General features: G+C 50.7%; 5 protein-coding genes across 5 annotated transcripts; 2 read left to right on the top strand and 3 right to left on the bottom strand.

The window, feature by feature from the left end:
• Positions 1–23: 23 nt before the first annotated feature.
• FPRO_04969 (putative 5-aminolevulinic acid synthase) lies at positions 24–1,953 on the top strand (the record flags this gene model as incomplete). Its single annotated transcript, XM_031230536.1, has 2 exons — positions 24–351; positions 422–1,953. 2 exons carry the CDS (start codon positions 24–26, stop codon positions 1,951–1,953), a joined length of 1,860 nt encoding a protein of 619 aa, XP_031080663.1.
• Positions 1,954–2,559: 606 nt separating this feature from the next.
• Positions 2,560–4,669, top strand: FPRO_04970 (uncharacterized protein; the record flags this gene model as incomplete). The annotated part of the gene is made up of 5 exons (XM_031230537.1): positions 2,560–2,672; positions 2,823–3,419; positions 3,476–3,643; positions 3,690–3,967; positions 4,023–4,669. The coding sequence occupies 5 exons, from the start codon at positions 2,560–2,562 to the stop codon at positions 4,667–4,669; spliced, it is 1,803 nt and encodes a 600-aa protein (XP_031080664.1).
• Positions 4,670–4,837: 168 nt separating this feature from the next.
• Positions 4,838–6,593, bottom strand: FPRO_04971 (uncharacterized protein; the record flags this gene model as incomplete). The annotated part of the gene is made up of 5 exons (XM_031230538.1): positions 4,838–5,411; positions 5,461–5,672; positions 5,730–6,048; positions 6,105–6,240; positions 6,308–6,593. 5 exons carry the CDS (start codon positions 6,591–6,593, stop codon positions 4,838–4,840), a joined length of 1,527 nt encoding a protein of 508 aa, XP_031080665.1.
• A 424-nt stretch (positions 6,594–7,017) lies between these two features.
• Positions 7,018–8,609, bottom strand: FPRO_04972 (uncharacterized protein; the record flags this gene model as incomplete). Its single annotated transcript, XM_031230540.1, has 2 exons — positions 7,018–8,372; positions 8,507–8,609. The coding sequence occupies 2 exons, from the start codon at positions 8,607–8,609 to the stop codon at positions 7,018–7,020; spliced, it is 1,458 nt and encodes a 485-aa protein (XP_031080666.1).
• A 946-nt stretch (positions 8,610–9,555) lies between these two features.
• FPRO_04973 (uncharacterized protein) lies at positions 9,556–15,079 on the bottom strand (the record flags this gene model as incomplete). Its single annotated transcript, XM_031230541.1, has 3 exons — positions 9,556–10,461; positions 10,509–14,649; positions 14,703–15,079. 3 exons carry the CDS (start codon positions 15,077–15,079, stop codon positions 9,556–9,558), a joined length of 5,424 nt encoding a protein of 1,807 aa, XP_031080667.1.
• Positions 15,080–15,669: the final 590 nt, after the last annotated feature.

Genomic DNA, 15,669 nt, shown 5'->3' on the forward strand with positions numbered 1-15,669 from the left:
AATACTGTCGAATACACGCAATAATGGATGCCGTCCTTCGTCAGTCTAAGGCCATGTGCCCTTTTATGAAGACGGCCACGCCTGCCACTCTGCGTGCCCTGTCCACCTCGACTCGTGCCCTTCCGGCTCCCGCCTCTCCATGCGGCGGCACCATGTCCAAGCTTCAGTTGCTTGGCCAGCGATGCCCTGTCATGGGAAAGGCCATGGCCGTTCAGACCGCCAAGAGTCGCGCTGCTGGTTCTGTTCGTGCTTTCTCTGGTCACTCCAAGACTGGCAAGGCCAAGATTCACACCACCCGCAACAAAGAGGCCCGCGCTGTCGACCGCCCGCTCTTTGACGGCCGTGACAATGGTAAGTTGTCTTTCTGTTAGAAACGCCCTTGGTAATACCGTCTATTCTTATTCTGACACTTGTCCCTCAGCTCCCGCGCCTCCTGGTGTTCACGCAACCCGAAAGCCTACTTCTGCTTCTCCGACCACTGCCGCCGCCGCCGCCGGCTTCCACTCTCCTGGTAAATTCGATTACGAAGGATTCTACAATGCCGAGCTCGAGAAGAAACACAAGGACAAATCATACCGCTATTTCAACAACATCAACCGTTTGGCTAAGGAGTTTCCCCGTGCGCATATGTCCGACAAGGAGGATCGAGTAACTGTGTGGTGCGCCAACGATTATCTAGGTATGGGCCGCAACCCTCATGTCCTCCAAAAGATGCATGAAACATTGGAGGAGTATGGTGCTGGTGCTGGTGGAACTCGAAACATCTCTGGCCACAACAGGCACGCTGTTGAGCTTGAGAGCACCTTGGCAAAGCTGCACGCTAAGGAGGGTGCTCTTGTCTTCAGTTCCTGCTATGTCGCCAATGATGCGACTCTCGCCACGCTCGGCAGTAAGATGCCCGATTGTGTCATTCTCTCCGACAGCCTGAACCACGCATCCATGATTCAGGGCATTCGCCATTCCGGCACCAAAAAGATCGTCTTCAAGCATAACGATGTGCAAGATCTCGAGGCTAAGCTGGCATCACTTCCTCTGCATGTGCCCAAGATCATCGCCTTCGAGTCAGTCTATAGCATGTGCGGCTCTATTGGTCCTATCGAGGAGATCTGTGATCTTGCAGACAGGTACGGTGCCATTACTTTCCTCGACGAGGTGCATGCCGTTGGTATGTACGGACCTCACGGTGCTGGTGTCGCTGAGCACCTTGACTGGGAGGCACACGCCAATGGTGCCCCTCGCGGAACCATCATGGACCGAATTGACATTATTACTGGCACTCTGGGCAAAGCTTATGGTTGTGTTGGTGGCTACATCGCAGGCAGCGCCAAATTCATTGATATGATCCGGTCATTGGCCCCTGGGTTCATTTTCACTACTTCTCTCCCCCCTGCCACAATGGCCGGTGCTCAGGCTTCCATCGAGTACCAGATGGGCTTTGATGGCGATCGACGACTCCAGCAGCTACACACTCGCGCTGTCAAGGAAGCTATGAATGCTCGGGACATTCCCGTGATCCCCAACCCTTCTCACATTGTACCTATCCTTGTTGGCAACGCCGAAACTGCAAAGGAGGCCTCCGACATGCTCCTCAATGACTACGGAATTTACGTCCAGGCTATCAATTACCCTACGGTTCCCGTTGGCCAGGAGCGGCTCCGCGTAACCCCAACTCCCGGACACATCAAGGAGTACCGCGACCAGCTTGTTGAGGCCATCGATGAGATCTGGACTCGTCTCGACATCAAGCGAACCTCTGATTGGGCTGCTGAGGGCGGCTTCATTGGTGTTGGCGAGCAGGATAATGTGCAGGAGCCTCTATGGACTGATAAGCAGCTCAACATCGAGCAGGCCACCAAGGAGATTAAAGCTACCGGTCAAGCTGCCAACGGCGTTACCGAAGCTCTTCTCGAGCTTGAGATCAAGCAGACTTCTCAGGCTGCTACTGTTGCTTGAGCGATGGGAGGAACCCAATCGCACTGACATCGTCAATGGATGGATGATGAGTAGTATTCAAATTCACTTCTATGCAGATATAACACTCGTTTTGAGATATCTTTTACCATTTATGCTGTCCTCTGGGCATGCCAATTGATTTATTCCCCCATTATCACATCTTGTGATATGGAGTAAACATGCCATTGTTTCCCAAATATTCGAGGACTTTTTTTTTTTTTTTTTGACGAATTGTGATCATCATGACCACAAGTTATGACGGATAATTTATGCTACGTAGATCAAGTCATGATATGACGGTGATATCCATTTTCGGAAGAATGTTGTACCGAAGTTTCTGAATAATAGGTTGGTGGAGAGCTGAATGATGGACGTCCATGAGGCGGAGGCCCGGTGAGATTTCGTGGTCCGTCTCCGTCTTGGTGACGAGATCCCTGCGTCCTGCCAGCCTAAGACCAGTTAAACGACAACCCAAATGACAAGGGTCTAGAGAATATCGTTCAGTGTCTGGGATATCGACGCCGTTTTCAACTCCGTCTCCTTTTGCAAACCGCTTTTTCTGCTTCTGTGAGACTAACAAGAATCAGATAACTCAGCAATGACAATATGAGCCCCAACTCTACTCAGGCTAAGAACAAGGGACCCAAGGCCTGTACAACATGCGCTAAAGCTAAGGCAAGGTGCGTCCCTGGACCTCTGGGGAGCCTCAAATGCGACAGGTAAGTTACGATAATTGGTTCTTTTGAGGATGGTGTTGTTCATGGCTTGTGTTGGTTGCTTTTGTCTCAAAATCCGTCAGTTTGACTGCATACACACATGTAAGTTTGTGGTTAGGTACAGCTGCTGACATCAGAGTCTCAACTTTCAAGGTGCCATCGACTAGACAAGCCATGTGTTAACCAAACTCCGGCTCCGGCCCGGCCCCGTAGAAGCCCAAAGCTATCTAAGATAGCTGCTTTGGAGAAACGCCTTGAAGAGCTGTCCTCGCACGTAAGGCGTGAGTCTTCAGAAGAGGAGGATTCTTCGCCTCCACCTTCGACGAGTGAGAAACGCTCAGAGCTGTTGACCAAATCTGATGCCTGGGGTTTCAATCACTTGTTTCCCTTGAAGCCGGGAATTGAAAATACCCCCGGTCAACATCCTCCACCATCAGCTCCTGACAAGACACGCCCATGGGACTCCTGGTGGCCCACGCCCCGGGAAGCGGAGCTACTTCTCAACGGCTATAGGACAATCCACTCATGTCTATTTCCGTTTGTGTGTGTTCCTGGGCATATGACGGCCCTGGAGCTACGTGAGCATCGGCCATTCCTGTGGAAGGCTGTCATGATGGTAGGGTTGTTTCTTGATGGAGCTAGACAGGTTAAGCTTGGCCAAGAGTTACTAGCTGAGATTGGACGAGCAGCTGTCGTGGACGGCCTAAACAGTCTGGATCTACTCCAGAGCTTGCAAATGCTGGTGGCATGGTATGTACATACTGATATGGCGACCGTTTCGTTAGCACGCCCCTGACTTGCCGCAGGTTTCACTATGCGTTGAAGGGCTCTCAAGTGACAAATCTGCTGTTCCTTGCTAGAGCTATATGCGTAAATTTGAGGTTCACAGAGGATACGAGCCTGCAAGGAGAAGAATCTGATCGCAATCTTGATCATATGAGAGTTTACGCTGGCACTTATTACCTAAACACTTTGTAAGAACTACCCGCCTTCATTCTGAGGCTTTCTGACGTGGATTAGAGTGTTCACAGCGAACAAGCGGCCTGATGTCCTTATGAATACCAGCCATCTGGAAATGTGCTGCAGAGTTCTTGAGAGAACCATGCAGCACCCCTCTGATGAGTACTTGATAAAGCTGGTGCGCATTCAGCAGCTGGCACAGTCCATATCTGTCACAATGTCAGCAGAGAACCTAAGTCAGACCGCCAGTAAACTACCATTGACAATGGTTGTGCAATCGTTTGAGGAACAGTTACAGCTGTACAAAGACAATCTTGGACCACGGTTTGCTGATAACGGTATGTACACGTTATGTCACCCCATCCCGATCGCCTAGCGCTCACCATGGTTTAGATAATCTCAAGACCCATGTCAACGTAGCCGAGGTGCTCCTCTATGAGATCGCCGTCTCGGACCAACACTCTGCAGCATCCTATCTTCCTCTAACTGACCGACTCCAACTTCTTTGGGCTTGTGTCCGATCCCTCAAGACCTTTTTCGATATCCGGTTCGATCATCGAGAAATGGAACGCCCACGTTTCCTGTGTATGAGTGCGTCTGAGCTTGTGTACACTATCATTGTTGGCATCAAGGTCGTAACACTTCAATTACCCGGGTGGAACCTTGCCCAGATACACGCAGAGCTTGACATGGTCGAGGTGATGAGCCAGCAGGCCCAGGATCTGGACATCATCGTGGGGCGCCGCAAACACGGCAACATGCTAGGTACACCGATGCCCGGGGGAACAACAGCAGCTACACCCGCGCCTCCACCAGATCCTTTCGAGAGACTTGTGAAGCAGCTCAAGTCAGTGAGAGATTTGGTCAAGGCTGAGAGACAGCGTCTACTTACGGGATCTGGCAACACTGATCTGGTGGACTTTAGTCAAGACTTCTTGATGGATGATTCAGGAACGGACTTTTGGCAAGCGGCGGCTACAAGAGGCTATAATGTATGGAACATTATCGGTGACCCTGGTGTCTTGAATGAGTCGACTTGACGCCTTAGGAAGTCGGTGAAGAAGGTTGTATCAACATCTTAGCATTAGGTCGTTGTGTTACTCAACAATTTTCTTTCTCTTTTACGTGGTATGAAGTAAGCTCGTTCGAGATAGATGGAGTTTTCTTTTTTATCTATTTAGCAATTTTCGCTTTTTGTATGGCGAACTTCATTCACCTGGAATGACATTGACATCAACATCAACTGCCTTGACCTTGGCCATATTCAGCCACCGCAGGTCACCCTTGGCAGTCGACATTCGGATACTGTACAGCTCATCAAGGAATGTCGGCACGAATGAGCCTGGTCCACGGACTTCCTTTCGCGCGGCGGCGAGCTCAGCAGCGAGTCCAAACATGACAGTTGCGGCGACAGTAGCGAGAAGAGGGTCAGCGCCGTACGCAGCAACCATGGCGCTGACCGTTGTGCCAAGAGTGCACCCAGTGCCTGTGACTTCGCCAAGATAGGGATGTCCATTGCTGATGGCTATAGTACGAGTTCCGTCACTTACGAGGTCGGTGGCGCCTGTGAGTACGACGACGGTTTGCCGGTGCAAGGCGATGGAGCGTACAAGGGATGCCTTTTGGGGAAAAGTGAGGGAAGAGGTTGAGTCGACGCCCCGTTGTGTAATTGTGGCGCCGGCTACAGTCTGAATCTCGCCTTCATTGCCCTTGATGACGGTAAAATGCCCAGCATCGAGAAGAGTCTTGACAGCATCTCGACGAACAGTGGTTGCACCAGCGCTGAAAACATAAGTAAAGTTGATTAATCGATGGTATTTTGGAGGCTTACCCGACAGGATCAAGGACTATAGGTCTGTCAGCTTCATTGTAGGCCTTGATGGCTTGGAGATAGTTCTTGAGTCCTTCGGGAGTGACGGTGCCCATGTTGACCACAAGAGCACCTCCAAGTTTGGCAAGATCAGCAGCTTCTTCCGCGTAGTTGGCCATGATGGGGCTTGCCCCAACACAGAGAGCCACATTTGCGGCAAAGTTTTGAACGACCTGGATTTCCAGCATGAGAATTCAACATGGTCATCACATGAACCGAACTGTACTCACCAAGTTGGTCATGTTATGAGAAAGGGGCGTCTTGTCGGCTACGGCCTTGATGACTTCGGGGATTTTGGCGATTATGACCTTACCGAGGAGATCACGGGCAGCGGTGGCTGGCTCAGGAGCAGCGATGAGAGCGCTCACTACAGCAACACCATCGAGAGACTTGGAGGGGGACCCGGCTGCAGCGAGAACAGGGGCAGTGTTGCTGGCGTTGATACCGCCTATACAAACAGTAGGGACGGAACCATAGCCAGCATCATACAGGGCTGATAGAATATCCCGAACTCCCGAGGGACCGATGATAGATTTTGTGTCCTTTTTGCTGATGGTATGTCAGGGGCTGATGTGAGTCACACATGATGCTTGTATATCACTCACGTCTGAGTTGAGTAGACAGTTCCGATACCGAGGTAGTCAGCGCCGGCTTCGCAAGCTTTGAGAGCTTCTTCTTTTGAACTTGCGGTTACGCCAATGATTTTATTGGGGCCAAGAAGTTTTCTTGCTTCTTCATATGCTGTAGCAAATGAGCAGATCATATCTTGATGGGTGCCTAAGCAGTGAGAGATATCAACACAACATACCCATATCATCCTGCCCAATATGGACACCCTCACAGTCTATCTCAGCGGCAATATCGACACGATCGTTGATGAGAAGGGGGATATTGTAACGACGGGCAATGGCGTGTAGCTTGTTGGCTGTGTCTACAGCGACTGAGCGCTCACTATGCTTGTCTCGGTATTGAAGGATGGTAACACCGCCTCGCAAAGAAGCCTCAACTACTTCTTCAAGGCTGCGATCGCCAAGAATCTCTGGCGTTGAGTCTGTGACCAAGTATAGGCCGTAGTTGACTGTAGGCTTGGCCATGGTTGATGGTGATGAAATCAGGTGGACGGCTTTAGCGGGGTTGGCGACATCAGTGTCTGGTAATTGATGATATAGTTGAGAGTGGAGACCTGCATATAATTAACTCTTTTTGGCTTATGCTTCAATTGCTATTTGCCAATTAGAGTTGTGTTTTTTTGCAAACGGAAAGATATTTGGCACGGCAAGGGTGGAGTGAGCGATATTACAAGTGATGATGAGTTATAATGACATAGGGTAGGGTATGGATCGTACAACTGTGAGCTCGTAGAAGACTTGGCAGCACCTCACTTTATTTGTGATTAACACCTAAGTACGTACTATATGAGTTATTGATAAGGTAAAAGAAGAAAAAAAACTATAGAGTTGGAGGAGTATTTTCTTAAATCTTTCCAGTGGCTCCAAGGCTTTCCAACAATTGACAGCCCTAGAACCTCGAGATATCTCGACCAAAAATCCATGTAACCAACCAGTAAAACGGAATCATGAGCTTATTCTTGAGACTCATGCTCTTTGTCAAATACGCCGTCCGCCATAGAATCCACGCCGCTCTACCTTTGAGCTCATCAGTACCCTTCTGATGAATAGCCCTCCAACCTCCAAGATACGCCATTGTACCCCAGTTACGGAAGTGAAAGGGGGCGGTTGGAGGCCCCTGAGAAGACGTCCCGTCGTTGAATCTCTTGCCGAGATATGTAGCCTGTTGACTTGCTACTTGTGCAGTGGCAGGAAGTGATTCGCCTTGGATATTGGCGCAGTCACCAATTGCGTAGACGTCCGGGAGTGTCTTTGTGATTTGTTTGCCGCTGGAGTCTTGGGCTTCGACCTGGACTCGAAGGTGGGAATCAACAGCGAAGCCGCCTGTTTTGCAGTTCTTTGCGATCTTTCCCATGCCCTCCACCTCTCGTCCGACCAACTTGCCTACCAGAGGGTTCTGCATGAGACCCGTGCTCCAGACGACAACGCCTGCTGCGACTTCTTCAGGTTCCTCCTTGATACGCATCAGGAGGACGTCGTCGTCTCGTCGAATGCCCTCGAGGTGATGCTCAGTCTTGACTTTGATGCCTGCACGGCTGAAGATGTTTGTGGCGTATGCGGCCAGATTGCGATCAAACATAGGCAGAACCTTTGGTGCAATGTCGTAGATGGTGATGGCAACGTGAGGCATTAGTTCGGGATACAGCTTGGCCAAGTCTTCGTGTATAAGATCGTGAAGCTCAGCCGCGTATTCGATACCTGTGGGACCTCCACCTACAACAGCAAAGTGAAGTAATCGCTTCCTCTGAGCCGCGCTTGTGCTAGGCAGAGAAGCCTGCTCGAATTTCTGCAGCACTTTTAGACGTACTGTTCGAGCATCTGTGGCATCTCTTAGAAAGCATGCGTGCTCCTTGACACCCTCCACACCAAAAGTCTGGCTGTAGCACCCGACAGCCACTACAAGCTTATCATACGGGACCTGGAACTCGAGGCCCTTCAACAGGTCCTTGCCCGAGCGAGCCGTGACTCCATCACGCTGGTTAGCTTCGACGGTGATGGTCTTGTTGGCAAAGTCAATATCAGAAGCCCAAGCCTGGTGGAACTCTGTAAGACCGAGTTTACGGCAGGGCTCGACAGCAGCACGGAACTCGAGAGTGCCAACGGCGGTTGAGGCGATAAGGGGGGTGAAGACGAAGTGAGAGCGAGGAGAGATGAGAACCCGAGATGCTTGAGAGGGAGATATTGTCTTTGCCAGAGCGTATCCAGCCCAGCCTGAGCCTAGAACGACGATGCGTTCTTTACGTCCTGAAAGAAAGCTCATGTTAGCTAGGGTGGTGACAGTGACAGTGACAGTGACAGGAGATGAGGTTGTCTGAGGCTTAAGGCGCAGAGGCAAAAGCACAAGCCAATTGACCCCTTCAACAAGCTACCGCACTCACCTTGTTGAGTCACTGTACTGGCCAGTCTCTTGCAAGTGACTCTTCCCAACTTCACCAACAAATGCTGTTCTGTCCCCCTACGCCCTAGACCGAGTCCCATCATGGCGTATCTCCGAATTTCGCGTGACTGGAAAGCCCGTAGTATCACGGAAACGCTAGCCAATGAGTCCTTGATGATGCAGACCAGAATATCTAAACCGTGGATATGCGGTACCGCAAGTCTCGCCGTGTAAGTGGGTGTTTTGGCAGGGTCGTTTCTCTAGCTGCCTCCACTAGCATAGGAGGAACCGAGATAGAGTGATTAGGAGTGTGTGTTTAATAAACGTTGACTGGGATTTACTGAATGTATTATCAAAGCCATAACTAAGCGGGCGTTGGTGCTATTTAAGTAGCTACTTGGACTATCTACATCAATCCATCGTCACTATTTTCTCCAGCTACATACGTACCTACCTTAGTGTTTTACTTGGTGTCATGGCAAAGTACTAAGCCTGGTTCGTACCTGATACTCCTTCAGCGCGATCTACTACGAGGGGTTTCCCTGTAGATGGTACTTGCGCCTGGGGCCCCCGGTCCTCCCGGTGAGCACTCCGCCAACGATAATTCACCGGAGCCGTCCCTTACATCTTCTTACTCACCTTGAAAGTTTTCCGCTCACGAGCTTGGACTCACGGTCGCGGACTGATCCGTGTCTCCGGAATCTGTGATATCCAAGACCCGGCTGCCCGATGCCATAGAAATATCTGCTACCAGCTGACTCACATGCCCTTGCTACACAGCAAGACTCCGAGTATACCCATGCCTACACGATTGTATACATACTCTCACATGTCATATATAGTAGCATTTCAGCCTCATGGTAACTTACTACTAACGAATCAAGCCTCTCCATTTTACATACATAGTAAACCTCTAATAGTTCATGCTAGTGTAAACTTTCTACGTCATGGCATGCTTATTCCCAGCTCCTCAAAGGCCAACTCCAGTCCTCCCTCCCTCCCTCCCTCCCTCCCTCCGTCTCATGCTGTTAATTATTTCTCTCCTTTTGTCTATTGTAGCATGGCATCCAAACTCTCTCCCAACACTCCCTCAATCTTAACTATCCATCGGTGTGTCTCCCGTTCAACTACCTCGTCATCGTCCTCCTGCAACTCGCTGATGCGAGGCAGCATCTCGTGCAGCATAGACAGCCACTCTTCGCCAAGACGATCTGTCAGTGCCTGCTCACACTTCACCGCGGCAAGTCTCACTGCCGCAGACTCGGATCGCAGGTGCTTCAGAAGGGCAGAGTTGAGCTCCTTCTGGTGAGCCTGTGAATCTGCCGCCGAGGCCAGCTCCACTGTTGTTGGGATGAGCTCCTCAGTCACCTCCACCGTACCAGCATGTGAGAATTGCTCCATCAGGACCGGCCCAACGGCGCTGAAGTGGGCCGGAGCCTGCCAGAAGTCATCCTGGTCATGCTCGAAGCAGTTGGCCAGGGTCCGTAGTACCCTTGACCAGAGTTGTCTCTCCTTGGGGCTCTTCAGATCCACCGACTTCAGGATCCTGACTGCATCCTCGACAATGTATGTGGCGTAGTTGGTAACGATCGATTTAAGAGTGCCAAAGAATGCCTCAAGGAATCCATAGACACTGTATTGACGTAGCGAGCGTCCCACTCGGTCGCTCTTCGACAATCCAGAGCTTGACCACTCCATGAGCTGAACAAAGACAGGTCGGAATGCCGCATCGTTGAGCTTGTAGATCATCTTCAACGCTTTATCGTTGGTGCTGGCGTCAAGAGCACTGAGCCTCAGAAGATCTTGCTCACCAATCTCACCCTTAGCATGCTCCTGTCGTCGCAGATCAAAGACCTTTGTGAGGATGCTCGACAGTAGTGTGGCATTCTTGGAAATGCCAGACTTAGGGTGCTTGTCAATGGCCAAGCCCAGAACATCAAGATATTCAGCAACAGCCTGTAAAAGTTAGCAACTGTCATACACACAGTGATCATCAAACTTACAGAAAAGCCGGCACTTCTGGCACTATCCCAGTTTCGGTCCATAGCCGAGAAGATCTCCTTCGCTTCAAGTTGCTTAGCCAGGAAGTGAAGACAATCGACGCGGCTTTCCTTCGTATCATCATCCAATTCGATCTCGGCCGATCTGTTGGAGACTTCCAGAATGCGATCAACGTATGTCGAAAGCATGTAGGGAAGGTGCTGAGCCAGAGCACTGATGAATCCGTAACAAGCAACATGAAGTTCCTCATCGCGAGCATCCCCCCTCAAGCTTTCGGCGAGATACTCAACAGCCTGCGGGATTACGCTCGGCAGAACGGGTACGATGGCGTCTTGCAGTACATCCACGAGCGAGGTAAGGCACAAGAGAGCCATAACTCGGAGCCGCTCCTCAGACTGCCCCAAGCAGTGCTCGCCAGCAATTGTTGTAGCTGCTGCCACAACAGCCTCGATATCCTTCTTTCCATACTTTTCGGCAATCTTGTCAACGCATGTAACAGCGGTGTGCTTGTATCGTATATCGGTCGACTCTCTGATACCGGCCGTAAGCTGCGGAAGGAAAGCAAGCAAGGCAGTCCTTGATGCTGGGTCGGTGTTGCTCTCCTGTTCCACTCGAACCTCAAGAGCACGCAGGACCTTTTGTCGCAGTCCCATGTCAGGTCTGTCGAGCAGGTTCTCAACAGCCTTGATGAACTCTCCAATGGACAATAAGTTGAGATGATTGGAGAGAGCCTGTCCGCAGCGGCCATGGAGAGTTTTATTCGCCTTGACCGTATCAGCTAGAACAAGGATGTTTTCGAGAAGTGTGGCATAGAGCTCCCTCAGCCTCGATGCCTCCATATCATCCTTCTCCATCAAACCTCCGATCTGCGCTCTGAGTTTCTTGTTAGCCAAGAAGCTAGGGAAGGCCGATAGCTGTCGGAGAGCAATGGCTTCGACATCCTTGTTTTTGTCCTCAGTCTCGTCAGTGACACCGAGGAGAACGAGAGAGATGCCAGGCTTTGCCTTGAACAGGTCAGCAATAAGATCGAGCTGCTTGACGAGCGATTCGAGTTGTGTTGGGATACTGAAGTGATTCAATAACTCGATAATGAATTGCAGCAGAGCGTCACTCGCACCGTATCGATCAACCAGCATACTGATAAGAGCGTGGAGGAAGTCTTGTGGGCCGAGGGTCTCGACGAGGGCAACAAACAGCCCCTGTCGTCGATGAGCGGGGATGTGCTCGTATGCCGTTGTGAAGCTGACAAGAATATCGGAGGCACCAGCGATGGGGCTCTTCTGCCCCTGACGCAGAGAGTCGATTAGTGGAGGAATAACTTCCTTGATAGTCTGAGACACAACATGGGCAGAGTAGTCGTCGCTTTGACGAAGCACCGAGGTACCCATGAAGGTGAAAATGGGCATGACACTATGCAGGACCAAGTTCGGCGCAGTAGTGGCCAGACTGGCAATCAGGAGAAGGGCAGCATTCTGAACAACGGGACTCGAAGATCTTTGGATGCAGTTCACAAGCAAATCTCCGTACCCACCAGAGCTATCGATCGTGAGCTTCTTATTCGCCTTGTAAGCTGGCATCATGGCCAAGAGGCTTCGAAGAATGAGGTTCTGTAGGTAGCCCAGCTCAGATCCGACCACTGTTCTAAAGTGCTGGAGCTCAGAGAGGGCAGTAAACAGGCCATCCAAGAGCTCAGGATGCTCAACTGGGTCCGAGTTCTCGACTAGCTGCAGAACGAATGTGACCTTTCGCAGCGACTGGCTGAGTTCGGGAGTAACCTGGGTGATGAGACCACGGTCGGCTCCAGAAGAGCTAGTTCGGCGGCGCTTGTTAGGTGGAGGCTCGGTGACCATCTTCGTTCCAGTCTGTATCGACTGAAGAAAGTCATGAAGAATATCGGTGGTGAGTCGCACGTTCCTCAAAAAGTCGGCCGCCTCTGCAGAAACAACCGATTTGCTGTCAGTTGAGACCGCTGATCCCTGGGAGATCTCCAGCAACTGATCAGCAGCCGTTGACTTGACATTAGGCTTCATAGAAGACCACATCTTCTTCATGCGAGTGAAAGTTGCGCGAATAAGATCAGCCTTTTCTCGTTGGTCTGGATCTCTGAGAAACTCCAGGAAGAACTCTAAGCCAGCGACGTCGTTTGGCACCACAACATCGACAAAACAGTTGTCCATATCTGACTTTTCTAGACGTTCTGCGCTGCAGAGCTTAGCTGCCTCATCCTCGCTAAGACTTGCCCACCATTGCAAAACAGGGAGTAGAAGTTGCGTTCTTGTCGTGGTGCTGACGCCTCGGACTTCGTTGACGGTCTTCAACAACCTGCTCTTTACCAGAATCAATGGTGTGTTGACGATGTGTGAGGCTAGAAACTGAAGGAAATATAGTCTTCCAGGTTGGGACAAATGGTCCTTCTTATCCAACGCAGGGTTCGGCTTGGACTGGTATTTGCCTTGCTCAATTGCGGTACGAAGGACGGCAGTGATATGTTCAGGGTCCATGACACACTCCTCAACGGTAGGAAGAATCTGAAGATGCAAAACCTTGGCGACAACATCAGATGGTAGTGACATTATTTCTTTGGACTTTCCGTAGAGGCTCTGTTGACCCCAGAGGTTGAGTCCCGTAGAAGGAACTGGAGGAGTGTATAGACCAGTAAGGACAGTGATTAGATCGGCCGCGGCTTGACGGACGCGCTTAGAAGGATCGCTGAGTGCTGAGATACAGTAGGGGAGAAGAGCCTGGAGATCGGCTGTTCCAGCATCGCCAACTTTTAACCTTTTCTTAGTCATGTCCAGAGCTGCAACACGAGCTAGGGCTGGGTAGGGACCGCTCCAGATGCGAATGAAGAAACCGAAGTACGTGCAGTCCTTGAAAGCGGTCTGTCGGTGAAGCTTGGGGTTGAGATCGAATTCGGAAAGCAGACCCTCATTTTGCGTGCTATTGGAAACAACAGAAAAGAAGATATGGCTGAATTCGTCAAAGATCTCGCCGGGTTGAGGCACGAGACAAGGAGAGAGCGATTCGGACCGGCTGGAAAGTTCCTCGAGTAACGAACCCAGATCCTGGGGTACGTTCTTCTCATTATTGTCGTCACTTATTTCTGTATCGTCTTTGATCGAATCGGGGAGTCGTCGAGAACGGAATGAAAGATCGAGCTTCATCTCAAGCTCCTCAATATCGAACTTGACTTCTTCAATAACCGACTGGATAGTGTCGCCAGATTTGCCGGTGCTCTGAGACAGAGCAATCAGTGCTGAACCGAGTTCCCGTCGAAGTGCGCCGTCCTCGTCGTTATCATCGCTAAGTCGATGCGCAGTCAAGATAAGAGACTTGAAGATTACAGCGATTTGTTTGTCCTTAAGGACCGAGCTGCTGAGAATAGTGATAATAGTCGCCAAACCTCGAGCGTCGCCCTTTTTGGCAAGTCTCTCTATCAATGCAAGACAAAGGCCATTGGCTAGTTTGTCCACCCGCCGCTCTTGGCCGATTTCTACAAGTAGCTTTCCAATATCTGTGACCTTCATAAGCGCTTTTGTGGTCTTGCTGCTCATTTGCTTCGCAGAACGGTATTGCGCCAAGATAGCCAGACATACAAGAGCAGGCCGCACCGTGTCGTTAGTCCAGCCATAGACCGTCTGGTCCATGAATGCAGTGACAGCGTTATCCTCAATGTTGCCCTTGGCGACAAACACTGCGATCGCCATGTATGAAGCAATCTGAATACTAGGGACTTTCTTCATGACCAAGGACTCAGCAAAGACAGGTCCCAGTCGATGAAGCAGAGCCTGGTCATTCTCGCTCTGAACTGCAGCCCGGCCTGATCTCGTCTTGTCTAGGATACCACTGACGGCCTCTGTCATGATGCCGGCCCAGAATGAGACCAAGGCGGAATAGCTGTACTGCATCCGACATGATTCGAGGGTGTACTCGGATGTGAGAGTCAAAAATGAAGGGTGCTGAATAGCCTCGCGGACCAAAACATGTCGGGGGGGCGATGTGACGGAGCGAATGTAAGGGCCGAGGAAGCGGAAGTCGTGAGGGATTTTGCTCGGCAGAATCGAAAGGAGGGTAGCGAAGGCCGGTATGGAATGGTAAGGCAGGAAAGTTAGCAACAGGGCTTGTGTGTTTTCCTCATGAATTCTTCGCAGTGTTAGTCTGCTTTCCCGCACCAATCGCAGAATACATAGTCTTACCTGAATCTTCGAATGAGCCACTCAATAGACTTTATCGCAGGCATCAGCCTTAGTCGACTGCCCGCGAGGCGCAGGAAGGCCTCGACCCGGCGGTCCAGTTCCTCATTCTCAGCAGCTGTGAGCTGGGTACGATCTTGGTTCTGACTCTCCTCGCTGAAGATGGTAGACTGGAAGGGCGCGAATCGAGCATCGAGTTGACAGAGCTCCTCAAAACCCTGGAAGCAGGTTGTATAAAGGGTTTGGTAGCTCTGAGTAGCAGCGACTCGAGGTTCCCATATCAACGACTTTGAATGGGCAGCCTTTTGCGCCTTGACGTTGAGAGTGGACTTCGAATTGGCAGCCACCTGCGCCAATTGAGCAGCGAGAGCAGTCGCCATGATTTAAAGGGCTGCGACTCAGGCTCTGGGCGGTAGATGGCGTAAGGATGTCGATGAGATGGTCACTGGCAGCATTAGAGTGCAGCAGGTCTGAAAATATTTTGGCGACTACGAAAAGAACTTTGTTATCGATAAGAAACGCACGGGTTCCACAGCTACCCCACATACCTAGGTACTAACTCCCTAGCTACCTTCCTTACCTAGTACTTCGTGACGTTAAGACAAACGAGGAATATTCCTACCTGGACTTTCTCTGGGTAAGGTAGATATGCGAGCTTTGAATTGCAAATATGATTATCACTATTATCGCTATTTCATTCGAAGTCCAATATACTAAGTCTCGGCGGAGTCGGTCCCATATCTCCCTCTACTACCTATAGTTGGCGCTATATCCTTCTGGCCCCTAGGTCCCCACCATCCAACTGGCTGCATTGATTAGAAGAACATTGACTCAACATGGAATGGGCTACTTTCTATATGCCTCAGGGGGAAGGAAACTTCTGGGATTAACTCGGAGTGCCAAAACAGACGGGTCTAAACGGCCTCTAAGTCGGCATGAACTTACCCAAATATTTTCATCACTCAGAGAA

The sequence above is a fragment of the Fusarium proliferatum genome, assembly GCF_900067095.1.
Source record: "Fusarium proliferatum ET1 genome assembly, contig: FPRO_scaffold004, whole genome shotgun sequence".
Classification (NCBI taxonomy): Eukaryota; Fungi; Ascomycota; class Sordariomycetes; order Hypocreales; family Nectriaceae; genus Fusarium; species Fusarium proliferatum.